We start from the raw sequence: 14,615 nt of genomic DNA, 5'->3' as shown, positions 1-14,615 counted from the left end.
GACACAGCTGGAGGGAGGGATGAAGAGCGGCTCACGAGGGGACAGGTAACACACACACACACACGCTGGAGACAATAACACACCTGTAACTGCACTAAAACACCTTCAGATGAGCGTCTGACAGATAATTCAGTGCATTTGTTTGTGTTAAGCTTAAGGAACAAACACTAATTATGGCAGATCCACTTGATTTATTTACTTTCAGTTATTGAAGTGTCTGTAGGCACTTGAGATTATGGCCGATTCCAGAACTGCAGCTAGATTTTACACCTTAAAGAGAAATCTAGGGCTGGGCCATTTGGCAAAAAAAAACTTTTTTTTTTTTTTTAATAAAGTTTGACCGATTCACAATTTTGATCTCGATTTATTATTTTTTTTATTGTCACTAGTCTTCTCAAAACATTACAACATGACGGAAGTAACATTCTCTTTAAAAGTAACTTGAAAACCCATCTGCTTAAGGAACACTGTATTTTTAATGGCCATGTCATACAAAAATCGGTCAAGGTGTAAATAAATGTAAAACAAATTCACGAGTTAGATATCGTTGCTGAAGATTTGAATGAGAAATATTTGTGTAAATATTGCACTTGCAGCAATACAGAGGGATTTTTTTGCAAGTTTTGCTGAGTCTAGGAAAGATTGTCTGTCAGCTCGGCTTTGACGTTGTCTTCTGATTGAATGTCAGGTTGTAAAGCTGCTGCCTTTTCCTTAAAAATATACAGTGAAAGAAAAGGACTGAACATGGAAACTGTAAAGCCTAATTTAACCCAGTGTGTGGAGTTGTGGACGTATAGCAGGAGCAAATACAAGCACCAGATGTGTGTCTAATATAAAATATGTAATCTATTTTTCTTTTTCCCCCTTTTAAATACCGATAATTTAATGAGCTTTGCTCCACTCTCTGTATTATGCTGCCTGATCTGTCTGGTTTTCAACTAGGTCCGCTAAATGACGTCATCAGAAGCGGCGCAACACACATGACAGTTTAAACTATCACACACCAAACGCGCACATTCAGATGATATGTAACATGAAACTAATCAGATGACGCTCTGTGGCGCGGCTGAAATATGACCTGCTTCGTGAATCGTGGCTGGGCGGCGCCGGTGTGTGTATAGAAACCTGTTTAGAATTCTAATATCCATGGTGCTGCGAGGCGCGTCGCTGAGAGGCGCTTCTGGTGTGCTTCATACAGAGAGTGAACCCAAGCACGTTAGTGCCAATATAATGTATTAAATATATATATATTTTGAAAATCGCGATTTCTCGATTTGATTCAAAATTAAATTGCCTTAAAACGTAAATTCGAATTAATCGAAAAAATCTGAAAAATCGCCCAGCCCTAGATAAATCTGTGGTTTTTCACAAACAAAACTAACTTGATTGAAACAGTTTTGAATAATTACACTTTATATGACAAGATAGTGCTTGATTGTGAATTTGGGGACATTTTGTCATGAAGATATGGATTTTAAAGAATTCAAATAGTCAATCTTCATCTAATCTTTTACCAATGAACTTTAGCATGAAACATCATTACAGTTTGAGCTATATTAATGGAAATACACCCACAATTCTGCAATGACTTTCACATTACACACACACACACATACACACACACACACACACACATTTACGAGACTCTAGAGAGCACAGCGCTGAACCAAGACGCTAGTCTACACCTCAGATTGGGTTTGAGCAGGTCTGCCCTAACACATACAGGCTCAGATCCTGGTTTTCTGGTTCCAGTGTGTTGACCGCAGCAGTAATGTTAACTCTTCTGAAGATCTGTTTATCTGTTAACCAGCTCAAGCTCTGCTTTGACTTCATCACATGCACCACTGAGAGGATTTAGACGGTACAGGTTATGATGGAGATGCTTTAGCCTGTTGAAGGTGTTGACACCAGAAATTGTCACGCAGAGCATTTACACTTCAGATATATTCAGGCACTGGATTAAAGCTTTTCTTAATCACAGATTCATTAAATTGATCATAAGTGACAGTTTGTCGTTTCAACATTGATAATGCTCAGACATCACCCGGTCCATGTGCCGCTGAATATACATGAGTTACTGTACATTCACCTGTTTAAAGCTGATCATCAGTCATAGTCTTACTGCATTTCTGATGCCATAAATGCAGAGCAGCCCATTCACACACAGCCATGTTGATCATCGAAGCCTGCACGGGCATCAGCAGTCCAGATGTGGTGACGGTACAGACTCACACACACACACTCCTGTCCTCGGCTTGCCCTGATCTGCACAGACACATCTGCCTCTCCAGATGCCCTCACTGAAGATCTCCTGTTTCCAGATCAGTCCGTTGCCTTACGCCAGCATCTGTGCAACTGTGTTCTGAAGCTTTTCCACAGCCTGGAGGCAGCAGTAGCTGTGGAAGGGCTTGATGAACGAGCGCTAATGATGAGTTTGTGTGTGCGTTGTGCTCTGCAGCCGCACTCAGTGACCTGTGACCTCTGCTCTGCGCCTCCTCCTTCTGCAGGTTTGACCAATACGAGTCTTTCGACTCGCGCTCCGCCTCCATGGGCCCTCGAGATCTCTACAGATCTGCTGGCTACGGTTACAGCGACTCCCGGGGCGACATGATGGCCCAGCGCGGAGGCTTTGGGCTCATGGGTGGAGCCGGAGGGGGCGGAGCCTTTGATGGCTTTGGATCTGGCAAAATGAGGCCGACTCGAGACTCCTTCTCGGGCTCTGGCTGGGGGGCGGGGCAGAGATCCCCACGCAGGGGTGGATCAGCCGGGGGGCGTGGCTTTGGCCGCAGGCAAGACTCCTCTGGGGGAGGAGGTGGGCGTGGCGGAGGCCATGGCCACTCCCCTGGTGGCCGAGGAAAGCTGCCCTCGCTGCTGGGCCAACGCATGTACCCTGACAGCGGGGCCTTCCAGCCCCAGCGCGGGCCCCAGGACTTCCCCGTGCGGAACTTCGGAGGGGGCCCGAGGGCCAACCGGCAGCGTGGCCGCAAGAGACCTCTGAACCGAGTAAGTACCGCCCACTGCCTGTGGGGGGCGTGGCTGAGAGATCAGCGCTCACCCCTGCACGTAGAGGCCAGTCCAGCCCAGAACAGCAGGATAATCTAGAGCTTACATCACAGGCCACACATGACAGTCTGTTAAAGGGAAGCTCATGTAACACTAGGTGTGTTCGACTTTGCTTCGTACCCTACATGGACTCTTTCTGTAATAACACTTGAGTGCTGTTTGCATACGATTAAGCATTCGTTCACTTCTAGGTTGAACTTTTACCAGTCGTTTACTCTCTTTTCTAGGCCCACACAGAATCTGCACGCGCAGAATTCCTCCGATTTTTAGCCCATCATTGAGTTTACTTGTGTAAATGGGTGTAGATTTCTATTCATTCAGTTTTTTAATTAATTTCACTAATATTATTGTGATATTATAATAATAATAGTAATATTAAAATGTTCATATGATTTACAATACAGTTAGTAAAGTAATATTTTCTGTCTTTTAGTAGATATATTACATGAAAGACTTGCTTTTGGTTAACAAATAAGTGGATCTAATAGGATTTGCATTTAAACATTAAATAAAAGTTTAAAATGTATATTTATTTCATATATATTAAGTTTTTAGTCATGATGCTAAGTAACTTTAGTCTTGATGATAAATAATTCCACTTTTTTTTTTTTTTTTTTTTTGTTACTAAATTCTCTGCAAAAACATCTAATTTTCTGCATTCTGCCTGGCCCTGTCCTTCATCCAAGATGTTCATTTCAGTCGTCAGTCATCAATGAATCTGTTTTTGAGGGGGAAATGCAGATGATCTGTATATAGAGGTCTTCCGGCGTTGAACTTTCTGACCTCCGTGCAGCTTCAGAGACTCTAGAGCAGGGATGGGCAAACTTGATCCTCGAGGGCCGGTGTCCCTGCAGAGTTTTGTTCCAACACTAGTCAAACACACCTGAACATGCTAATCAGAGTCTTCAAGATCACAAGAAATCTATAAGCAGCCTGCTGCAGGTGTGTTTGATTAGGGTTGGAGCTAAACTGTGCAGGACATCGACCCTCCAAGACCGAGTTTGCCCACCCCTGCTCTAGAGGCATCAGTCAGTCGGTTTCTTGAGTCAGTATGCAAAATGACTAACCCAGAGTTTCCACCGCTGACAGACACACCTTTATAAACACCAGCTCTGCCTGTGTGTGCAGTTTACACTCCTGTAAGTCATTAGCCCCTTTCACACAGTGATGCCTGTAAATATCTGGAACATTTCCGGAACGACTTTACCGGTAAATTCAAAAAAGCGCTGTTCACACAGACGAGGACGTTGCATATTTTTCAGGAAAAGAGCGTTCACACATCCATTCCAAAATAGCGGTAAACTCTGACATCATTAAGCAGAAATGAGCTCTAAACGGCTGCGCTTGTGTTTGTAAACGCTTGACTACATCACAAACTCTGTGGATGGATCAGTATTGTGAACAACTCCGATGAAAACATACAGAGAAACACTTGCGCATGATGTGTGTGCTCACGGGCTGTTTCACAGGCACACGCAAAGTTTGACGGTAAACAAACAACGGCTTATCATAAGCATCAATAATTATTTACACGGTTGGCATTAAGATGAACATATAAGCATTATCTGACTAATTTCTAGCAGCTCAATGTGTCTGGGACAATATTCACCGTGCGGACGTAAACGCGCCTGACTGTTCTGATTGGCTAAAGCAGATGTCTTGCATTAGCACATTCTAGACGTGCTCGCGCTCTTTCCAGAAATCTTCCTTCTGCATTCACACAGTGCAGCATTCCGGCAAATTACCGCTAATGTTACGACTACTCTTTCCGGAAAATAGCCAGAACGAAATTACCGGTATTTTCAAAAAGGGCCTGTTCACTCATTCACACCTTTCCGGAAAACTGCCCGTAATTTACTGGAAAGGTCTGTATGTGTGAGGGGCTGAAGTCTTATCAATCTGTCTTGACATTATGCATAGTAGAGGTTAGAGCTGGACAATAAGGCCAACATCTCTTACATTTGGTTGATGCTATATAAATCTGATAGTGATGTATAGTTTAATCTGTCACTATCGCTATATAAGCTATCCTCTGGATCAGTTGATTGATGCGGCTTTGCACATTTCAGAGATATAATAATTATTAATCATGACTAGGGCCAGACGGAATCTTCGTGCGCAGATTTTCACAGATTTGTAGCCCATTATCGAGTCTGTATTTTATTAATATTTTTATTTACCTATATTTATTCAGTTTCTTAATTTCACTAATATTTTGTGGTCTAATAATAGTACCATTAAAATGATTTATTTGCAATACACTTAAAGTAATATTTTCTGTCATGTAGTATATGAGAAACTTGCTTTGTTTACCAAATAAGTGGATCTAATGGGATTTGCATTGTAAACCCTTAATAAAAGTAAAAATATATCTTTATTTCATAAATATAACAGTTTTAAGATTAAGTTTTAGTTATGATACTCCTTAATAATTTAGCATAAATCTGCATTATTTATTTATTTATTTATTTATTTATTTTAACAGTTTCTTCCAGAAATAGCAATAAATGTCTGTGGATTCTGTCTGGCCCTGTTCATGACTCTTGATGAGCTCTGCTGCGGCCTAAACCTCATCCACTCTCAAACAACTTCTGTCAGATTATAAAAGATCAGATTATATCAATACAAAAGATATCACAGATATTGAAAAGATCATACTGATATTGAGTTATCCTTATAGACAGATAATATAGTTCCATCTTGCAGTTGAAGCACTGATGCAGATCTCCACAGGAGGGCGCCGGAGACTCAGTGACAGCACGCTCCATCAGTCTTCAAAAATGACCTTTATCATCACTCCTGTACTGCTCTGGGCTCATTCAGAGTGTCTGAAGCTCACACCACTGGGCTCCTGCATGTCAAACTCCTCATTCCTTTAACACTGAAGAGAGAAGTGACTGAACCTCTTGTTTGAGGAGTGTAGAATCTCTGAGGAAATGTTCATCTGGAAGTGAACTGAAGCAGAATTAAACACGTAACGCACACAAGACCCTAAATGTGATTCAACGCTGCGTTAATACTGACAGCCAACATTATATTCTGTTCTTTAACTTGAACTGAACATACAGTATTGTCAAATATCTCTATAGTAGTATACCTTTACATCAATACAAACACTACAAACCCAGAGAAATGAAGTTTATCAGGTCAGAAAGCCTCTGATGATTGAGATGTGGATTATTCTGGAGGCCAAATCTAATGTGTGAACTCTGTCGAACACACCTGCTGTAAACACACTCATTAAATCTCTCATGAACACACACACACACACACACACACAGCTCAGGCCTCATCAGTATGTGTGTGTGTGTGAGCGCAGCAGCAGCAGGTCAAGTCTCAGCGTGAAGGACAGAAGAAGCGGAAGCAGACTCTGAGCGCCGGCGACGAGCCCGAGTCCAAGATGGGCAAAACTGAGGCTGCTGGAGAAAAGACGACCGGTACAAGCGTATATACACACACACACCACCCATAATGCACTCTGATCTGTGTGTGTGTGAGAGCTGATCAGTGTTGTGTTTCAGATGCAGGAGAGCAGAAGCAGGAGTCTGAAGAGAAGAGAGATGCTGCTGTACGTTCATGCTCTCGTTGTTTCTGCTGTAATACTGCGCTCGTGTGTTTCAGTCATCCACTCATCTTCTTTCTCTTTCTTCTTCAGGACGTGAAAGCGGAGGATGGCGGAGAGAGTGGCGGTGAGTCCTGCGTCTGCTCTTTAACCCTCGCTGTATCAGTGCAGTAAATGTTTCGTGTTTAGGTCACGCTGAGCACTCTCTGTAATGAGAGCTGGCCTTCATCAGTGTTTTGCGTGCTGCTTTGGGTTTTTGGTGTTGAATAAAGTGCAGTACGACTATTGCGTCTTCACCTTCTCCAATCAAATGAAAGCAGAGGCGGGGTTTCCGTTGACGGACAGCTGTGTTTGTGTTGTTAAGACGACTATGGAGACTTTTAAAGATGAAGGAGAGACTAGCGGAGTCTGTCAGGTAGGGTTGGGTCTGTATTATCGATGGCTGAGCCAGCATCCCGATCCTCCGTCCCCATTACAGCAGTAACCTGCTCTTGAGAAATGCACACTGAGGCCCTGTATACGCCAATACATCTTCAGTGCTTCCCACACATAGACTTTGCTTGGGCGGGCCGCCCCGGTATATTTGGTAGTGACCAGGGCTTATTTTGTGTCGGAACACTCCAGCACCTCTGAAATCTGATCCAGATTTTACCCTCGTCGACTCCCCAACCCACATCGCTTTCATCTGTGATACTACTCCGCCGTCCAACACCCCACCATCACCCCAGTCTTCACTTTTGTCCGTGACAATTAGAGGTGTGAACCTATACTGGTCTCACGGTTTGGTTATGATTATCATGCCATCGATTCGGTTCAATTATATCACGGTGCATTGATGATGCTTTCCATACACAGTGTTATATTTAGGGGAGAGGCTATAACAAGCTGTCTGTATAAACGCACAGACACACAGTACCACACTGTCTCTCATTCACACACATACACAAACATAGACAGCACCAAACAAATAAACACTCGTAAGCCCTCGCAATATGCGTTTAGCCAGGAGAGCTCGCGCTGAGCGGACCAAAAAAAATTAACAAAAAGAAGCTCTTTTCTGACAGTCCCTTACTGAGAGCTCTGCTCAGCGTGAGCTCTCCCGGCTAAACACATATTGCGAGGGCTTAAACAGAGCAGTGCTCGCTCGTTCGTGTCGAGCGAAAGAGAAAGAAAGACAGCTGTGAAACATAACCTGCTTTGTGTTTTTGTAGGAAACACACTCTAGATCTCTTTAGTGTAAGAGGTTTTTGAGTTAATGCCGTCTATAACTGAATGTGTGTCAGGAATATCGAAAACAAAACCAACTGAACCACGCTCTTTTCTCTCCCCCCTGGATGTACAGCGCTCTTAGCATTCGCTTATACTGCCTATGCCACGGGCCGGCCCTGAGTTGGCTCCTAAATACCGGCGCTCGCCTCACTCACGACAGAGCGCATATGAGATCATGACGTCAGTACATGATAACCGGTTATGATTATTACTGAACCGATACCGAATACTCTGCGTCTGCATTGCGGTGCACCGAAGAATAAATTAATTTTGACACCCCTAGTGACAACCCAGACAAAAATGCACCCGGCCATAACCTCAGAATCTCCTAACATGTCCAGGATTCAGGGTTTGTTTTCACCTTCTGAAGTTTCCATTATTTGTGTGTTCGTATGAGCTTTTCACAGCCAAACAGAAACATTAACTGATTAATCATTAATAAACGACTCGGATAAACTTTACTACATGTACTTTACATTATAAAGTCCATATTTACATTATTTCTGGTAATGTTTGTTTGTTTTCTAGCAGTGTTTATTTTGTTTATTTATTTCTGATTTGTTGTATATTTTAGTAATTGGCTGTTAGTATATTACATGCTTTCTACTCCTCTAAGATGCTTTAACAATACTGTACTAAACGTCATGCCATTAAAGCAGCTCGAGAGATGAGACCGTGTGGTTTTAAACGTGTGCTAATGATGATGTTGAGTCTCCAGAAATCTGTTCATCTTCAACTGTTGGCTAATGGTTATGCTAATGCTGATGATTTGTCATTCCAGTTGCATCCAATCAGGACGAGGGTGCCAAGGCCAAAGGCAAGCAGAATACGCCCACATTGGCCAAAATCAGAAAGAGGAGGGGCTTCTTTGAAAGGTCAGCCGTCAAAGGGTCAGCACACACACATCACATTCTCAGCTATGCGTGTGGAGAGTGTGTCGTGCGTTGTGTGCTCATGTGCGCGTGTGTGTGTGTGTGTGTGTGCAGGGTGATCTTCGCCTGCTCCATCTGCAAGTTTCGCTCCTTCTACAATGAGGATATGATCGCTCATATGGAGAGCAAGTTCCACAAGGACCACTTCAAGTATCTGTCCAATCAGCTGTCTAAACCCACCACCGACTTCCTGCAGGTGCGGCCCCGCCCACTCTAAAGGCCTGCTGGGAAATGTAGTTTTATTGTGCCAAATAGATTTCCTGAGTGATGATGTGAGAGCAGGAACATTTCTCACAGTATCTCATGTGGACCAAGTCTGATTGCTGATATTATGATGATTATCATGCAGTAGAACATGCTTCAACACAATTTAAAACAATAATAATAATAATAATTATAATAATAATAATAACTTCTCTATCTGTTCTCTTCATGATGACAGTAAATAATATTAGACTGAATATTCCTCAAGACACTAGTATTCAGCTCAAATTGTGCATGTGTGTGCGTGTAGGAGTATCTGAATAATAAGTATAAGAAGACGCAGCAGCGCGTGTCTCAGATGGAGAACCACAGCGGCTTCGTCTGCCAGATCTTCAAGGACCAGGACCTGACCCGCGGTACTGAAGCGCTACACACTCACCACTTCTGTCTCTGTGTGTGTGTGTGTGTGTGTGTGTGTGTGTGTGTGTGTGTGTGTGATTGATTATGATGATGTCACTTCCTGTGTGCAGACATCGGCATGGAGCAATTCATGAGGAAGGTGGAGGCGGCGCACTGCTCGGCCTGTGACGTCTTCATCCCCATGCAGCACATGCTGATCCAGAAACACCTCAAGTCACATGACCACAACTATAACCGCAAGGTACACACACTCCATTACCTCCCACACACACACACACACACACACACACACACACACGCACTAACCCATACACACACCATTTTTGGCACTTATTCTAATATACATATACTCTCCCTAACACACACACACACTGACACTCACTGTAATACACACACATACTCGCTTTAACACAGACACACACACACTGACACTCACTGTAATACACACACATACTCGCTTTAACACAGACACACACACACTGACACTCACTGTAATACACACACATACTCGCTTTAACACACACACACACACTGACACTCACTGTAATACACACACATACTCGCTTTAACACAGACACACACACACTGACACTCACTGTAATACACACACATACTCGCTTTAACACACACACACACACTGACACTCACTGTAATACACACACATACTCGCTTTAACACAGACACACACACACTGACACTCACTGTAATACACTTGCATACTCGCTTTAATACACACACACACACACACACACACACACTGACACTCACTGTAATACACACACATACTCGCTTTAACACACACACACTGACACTCACTGTAATACACACACATACTCGCTTTAACACACACACACACACACACACTCACTGTAATACACACACATACTCGCTTTCACACACACACACACACACACTGACACTCACTGTAATACACACACATACTCGCTTTAACACACACACACACACACACACACACTCACTGTAATACACACACATACTCGCTTTCTCACACACACACACACACACTGACACTCACTGTTATACACACACATACTCGCTTTAACACACACACACACACACACTCACTGTAATACACACACATACTCGCTTTCACACACACACACACACACACTGACACTCACTGTAATACACACACATACTCGCTTTAACACACACACACACACACTGACACTCACTGTAATACACACACATACTCGCTTTCACACACACACACACACACACTGACACTCACTGTAATACACTTGCATACTCGCTTTAATACACACACACACACACACACTGACACTCACTGTAATACACACACATACTCGCTTTAACACAGACACACACACACACACACACTGACACTCACTGTAATACACACACATACATGCTTTAACACACACACACACACACACTGACACTCACTGTAATACACACACATACATGCTTTAACACACACACACACACACACTGACACTCACTGTAATACACACACATACTCGCTTTAACACACACACACACACACTGACACTCACTGTAATACACACACATACTCGCTTTAACACACACACACACACACACACACACTGACACTCACTGTAATACACACACATACTCGCTTTAACACACACACACACACACACACACACTGACACTCACTGTAATACACACACATACATGCTTTAACACACACACACACACACACTGACACTCACTGTAATACACACACATACATGCTTTAACACACACACACACACACACTGACACTCACTGTAATACACACACATACTCGCTTTAACACACACACACACACACTGACACTCACTGTAATACACACACATACTCGCTTTAACACACACACACACACACACACACTGACACTCACTGTAATACACACACATACTCGCTTTCACACACACACACACACACACTGACACTCACTGTAATACACACACATACTCGCTTTCACACACACACACACACACACTGACACTCACTGTAATACACTTGCATACTCGCTTTAATACACACACACACACTGACACTCACTGTAATACACACACATACTCGCTTTAACACAGACACACACACACTGACACTCACTGTAATACACACACATACTCGCTTTAACACAGACACACACACACTGACACTCACTGTAATACACACACATACTCGCTTTAACACAGACACACACACACTGACACTCACTGTAATACACACACATACTCGCTTTAACACACACACACACACTGACACTCACTGTAATACACACACATACTCGCTTTAACACAGACACACACACACTGACACTCACTGTAATACACTTGCATACTCGCTTTAATACACACACACACACACACACACACACACTGACACTCACTGTAATACACACACATACTCGCTTTAACACACACACACTGACACTCACTGTAATACACACACATACTCGCTTTAACACACACACACACACACACACTCACTGTAATACACACACATACTCGCTTTCACACACACACACACACACACTGACACTCACTGTAATACACACACATACTCGCTTTAACACACACACACACACACACACACACTCACTGTAATACACACACATACTCGCTTTCTCACACACACACACACACACTGACACTCACTGTTATACACACACATACTCGCTTTAACACACACACACACACACACTCACTGTAATACACACACATACTCGCTTTCACACACACACACACACACACTGACACTCACTGTAATACACACACATACTCGCTTTAACACACACACACACACACTGACACTCACTGTAATACACACACATACTCGCTTTCACACACACACACACACACACTGACACTCACTGTAATACACTTGCATACTCGCTTTAATACACACACACACACACACACTGACACTCACTGTAATACACACACATACTCGCTTTAACACAGACACACACACACACACACACTGACACTCACTGTAATACACACACATACATGCTTTAACACACACACACACACACACTGACACTCACTGTAATACACACACATACATGCTTTAACACACACACACACACACACTGACACTCACTGTAATACACACACATACTCGCTTTAACACACACACACACACACTGACACTCACTGTAATACACACACATACTCGCTTTAACACACACACACACACACACACACACTGACACTCACTGTAATACACACACATACTCGCTTTAACACACACACACACACACACACACACTGACACTCACTGTAATACACACACATACATGCTTTAACACACACACACACACACACTGACACTCACTGTAATACACACACATACATGCTTTAACACACACACACACACACACTGACACTCACTGTAATACACACACATACTCGCTTTAACACACACACACACACACTGACACTCACTGTAATACACACACATACTCGCTTTAACACACACACACACACACACACACTGACACTCACTGTAATACACACACATACTCGCTTTCACACACACACACACACACACTGACACTCACTGTAATACACACACATACTCGCTTTCACACACACACACACACACACTGACACTCACTGTAATACACTTGCATACTCGCTTTAATACACACACACACACTGACACTCACTGTAATACACACACATACTCGCTTTAACACAGACACACACACACACACACTGACACTCACTGTAATACACACACATACATGCTTTAACACACACACACACACACACTGACACTCACTGTAATACACACACATACTCGCTTTAACACACACACACACATACAGACACTCACTGTAATACACACACATACTCACTTTAACACAGACACACACACACTGACACTCACTGTAATACACTTGCATACTCGCTTTAATACACACACACACACACACACACACACACACTGACACTCACTGTAATACACACACATACTCACTTTAACACAGACACACACACACTCACGTGTATGATCTGAAGTGGTGTGTGTGTCTGACCTGTGTGTGTGTGTGTGTGTGTGTGTGTGTGTGTGTGTGTGTGTGTGTGTGTGTGTGTGTGTGTGTGTGTGTGTGTGTGTGTGTGTGTGTGTGTGTTAGGGTATGATGGAGCAGTCTAAGAGGGCCAGTCTGTCAGTGGCACGCAGCATCCTCAACCACAAGGTCATCGGCAAGAAGCTGGAGCGCTACCTGAAGGTATACACACACGCACACACCTGAGTAACACACGAACCTGAGTAACACACACTCACACTCATCGTCTTCCTCAGGGGGACAACCCCTTCAGCGGGAACCAGGATGAGCATGACCCCGAGGACTCCATGGTGATGGATGTGTCAGAGGCCGACCTCACCGCCGAGAGCCTGGGCGAGGCCAAACAGGATGAGGAGGAGCATGCAGCTGAGGGGGCGGACCCAGAGGCGGAGTCTGCTGCTGAAGTGGTTGGGAATGGGGAGGAGCATGAGGAAATGAAGATGGAAATGGGCGGAGCTGCAGATGAAGATGAGGAGGAGGGGGTGGAGGGGGTGGAGGTTGGTGATGAGGAGGCGGAGCTTGCAGAGGAGGGCGTGGCTGTGGGTGAGGAGGAGGAGGAGCTTACAGAAGAAAACGCTGAGGCTCCAGCTGCTGAGTAAACCCCAGTGTGTGTCCATCTGGAGAGTCTTCATCCTTCACCTGTGAACTTTTCTAAACCCTGACCCCGAGTCAGCTCCCGAATCCCAGAATGCACTCTGCAGCCGAGGACCAATCAAAAGAAAGCCGTCTCGTGTTCATCCAATCGCCCGGTGTTGATTGGTGTGATTGAGCGTCATGTGACTGTCGCTGTGAGCCTGTGTTTCCTTTACTTTAGTTTTAACTGTTTGTTTTGGAGTCTGCAGCAGAGAGAGAGCGAGAGCAGATCCTTTTACTGTTTCCATTGTTCTTCTCTTGTGTTGAGGAAATAAACCTTTCTAAAGTCACAGCGTGTCTGATAATGTTTGTTCTTCTGGAAAAAGTCTGGTTTGTTTTGTTTAAGCCAAAATAAAAGCAGTTTTTAAATTTTAAACACCATTTTAAGCTCAATATTATCAGCCCCTTTCAGCTGTATTTGTTTTCAATAGTCTCCAGAACAAACCATCATTATACA

The 14,615-nt window shown here is 43.6% G+C and overlaps 1 protein-coding gene across 4 annotated transcripts in view; it reads left to right on the top strand.

Moving 5' to 3' along the window:
- The window catches only part of akap8l (A kinase (PRKA) anchor protein 8-like), a 16,568-nt gene extending 2,118 nt beyond the window's left edge, over positions 1-14,450 (top strand). The window contains exons 3-13 of one of the 4 annotated variants that reach the window (NM_213219.2): positions 1-45; positions 2,508-3,003; positions 6,383-6,500; positions 6,585-6,631; positions 6,719-6,752; positions 8,676-8,784; positions 8,881-9,022; positions 9,341-9,446; positions 9,561-9,691; positions 13,592-13,687; positions 13,762-14,450. The exon at positions 1-45 is cut by the window's left edge and continues 181 nt beyond it. In NM_213219.2, coding sequence (NP_998384.2) covers positions 1-45; positions 2,508-3,003; positions 6,383-6,500; positions 6,585-6,631; positions 6,719-6,752; positions 8,676-8,784; positions 8,881-9,022; positions 9,341-9,446; positions 9,561-9,691; positions 13,592-13,687; positions 13,762-14,124 — 1,687 coding nt within the window. In that variant the 3' untranslated portion in view covers positions 14,125-14,450. The remainder of the gene's footprint in view (positions 46-2,507; positions 3,004-6,382; positions 6,501-6,584; positions 6,632-6,718; positions 6,753-8,675; positions 8,785-8,880; positions 9,023-9,340; positions 9,447-9,560; positions 9,692-13,591; positions 13,688-13,761) is intronic. The other 3 variants (XM_017352826.4, XM_073932170.1, XM_073932149.1) reach the window with 3 other exon arrangements.
- Positions 14,451-14,615: the final 165 nt, after the last annotated feature.

The sequence above is a fragment of the Danio rerio genome, chromosome 1, assembly GCF_049306965.1.
Source record: "Danio rerio strain Tuebingen ecotype United States chromosome 1, GRCz12tu, whole genome shotgun sequence".
NCBI classification, from domain to species: domain Eukaryota; kingdom Metazoa; phylum Chordata; class Actinopteri; order Cypriniformes; family Danionidae; genus Danio; species Danio rerio.
Note: the sequence above shows the minus strand (reverse complement) of the source record. Positions and strands in the feature narration are given on the sequence as shown.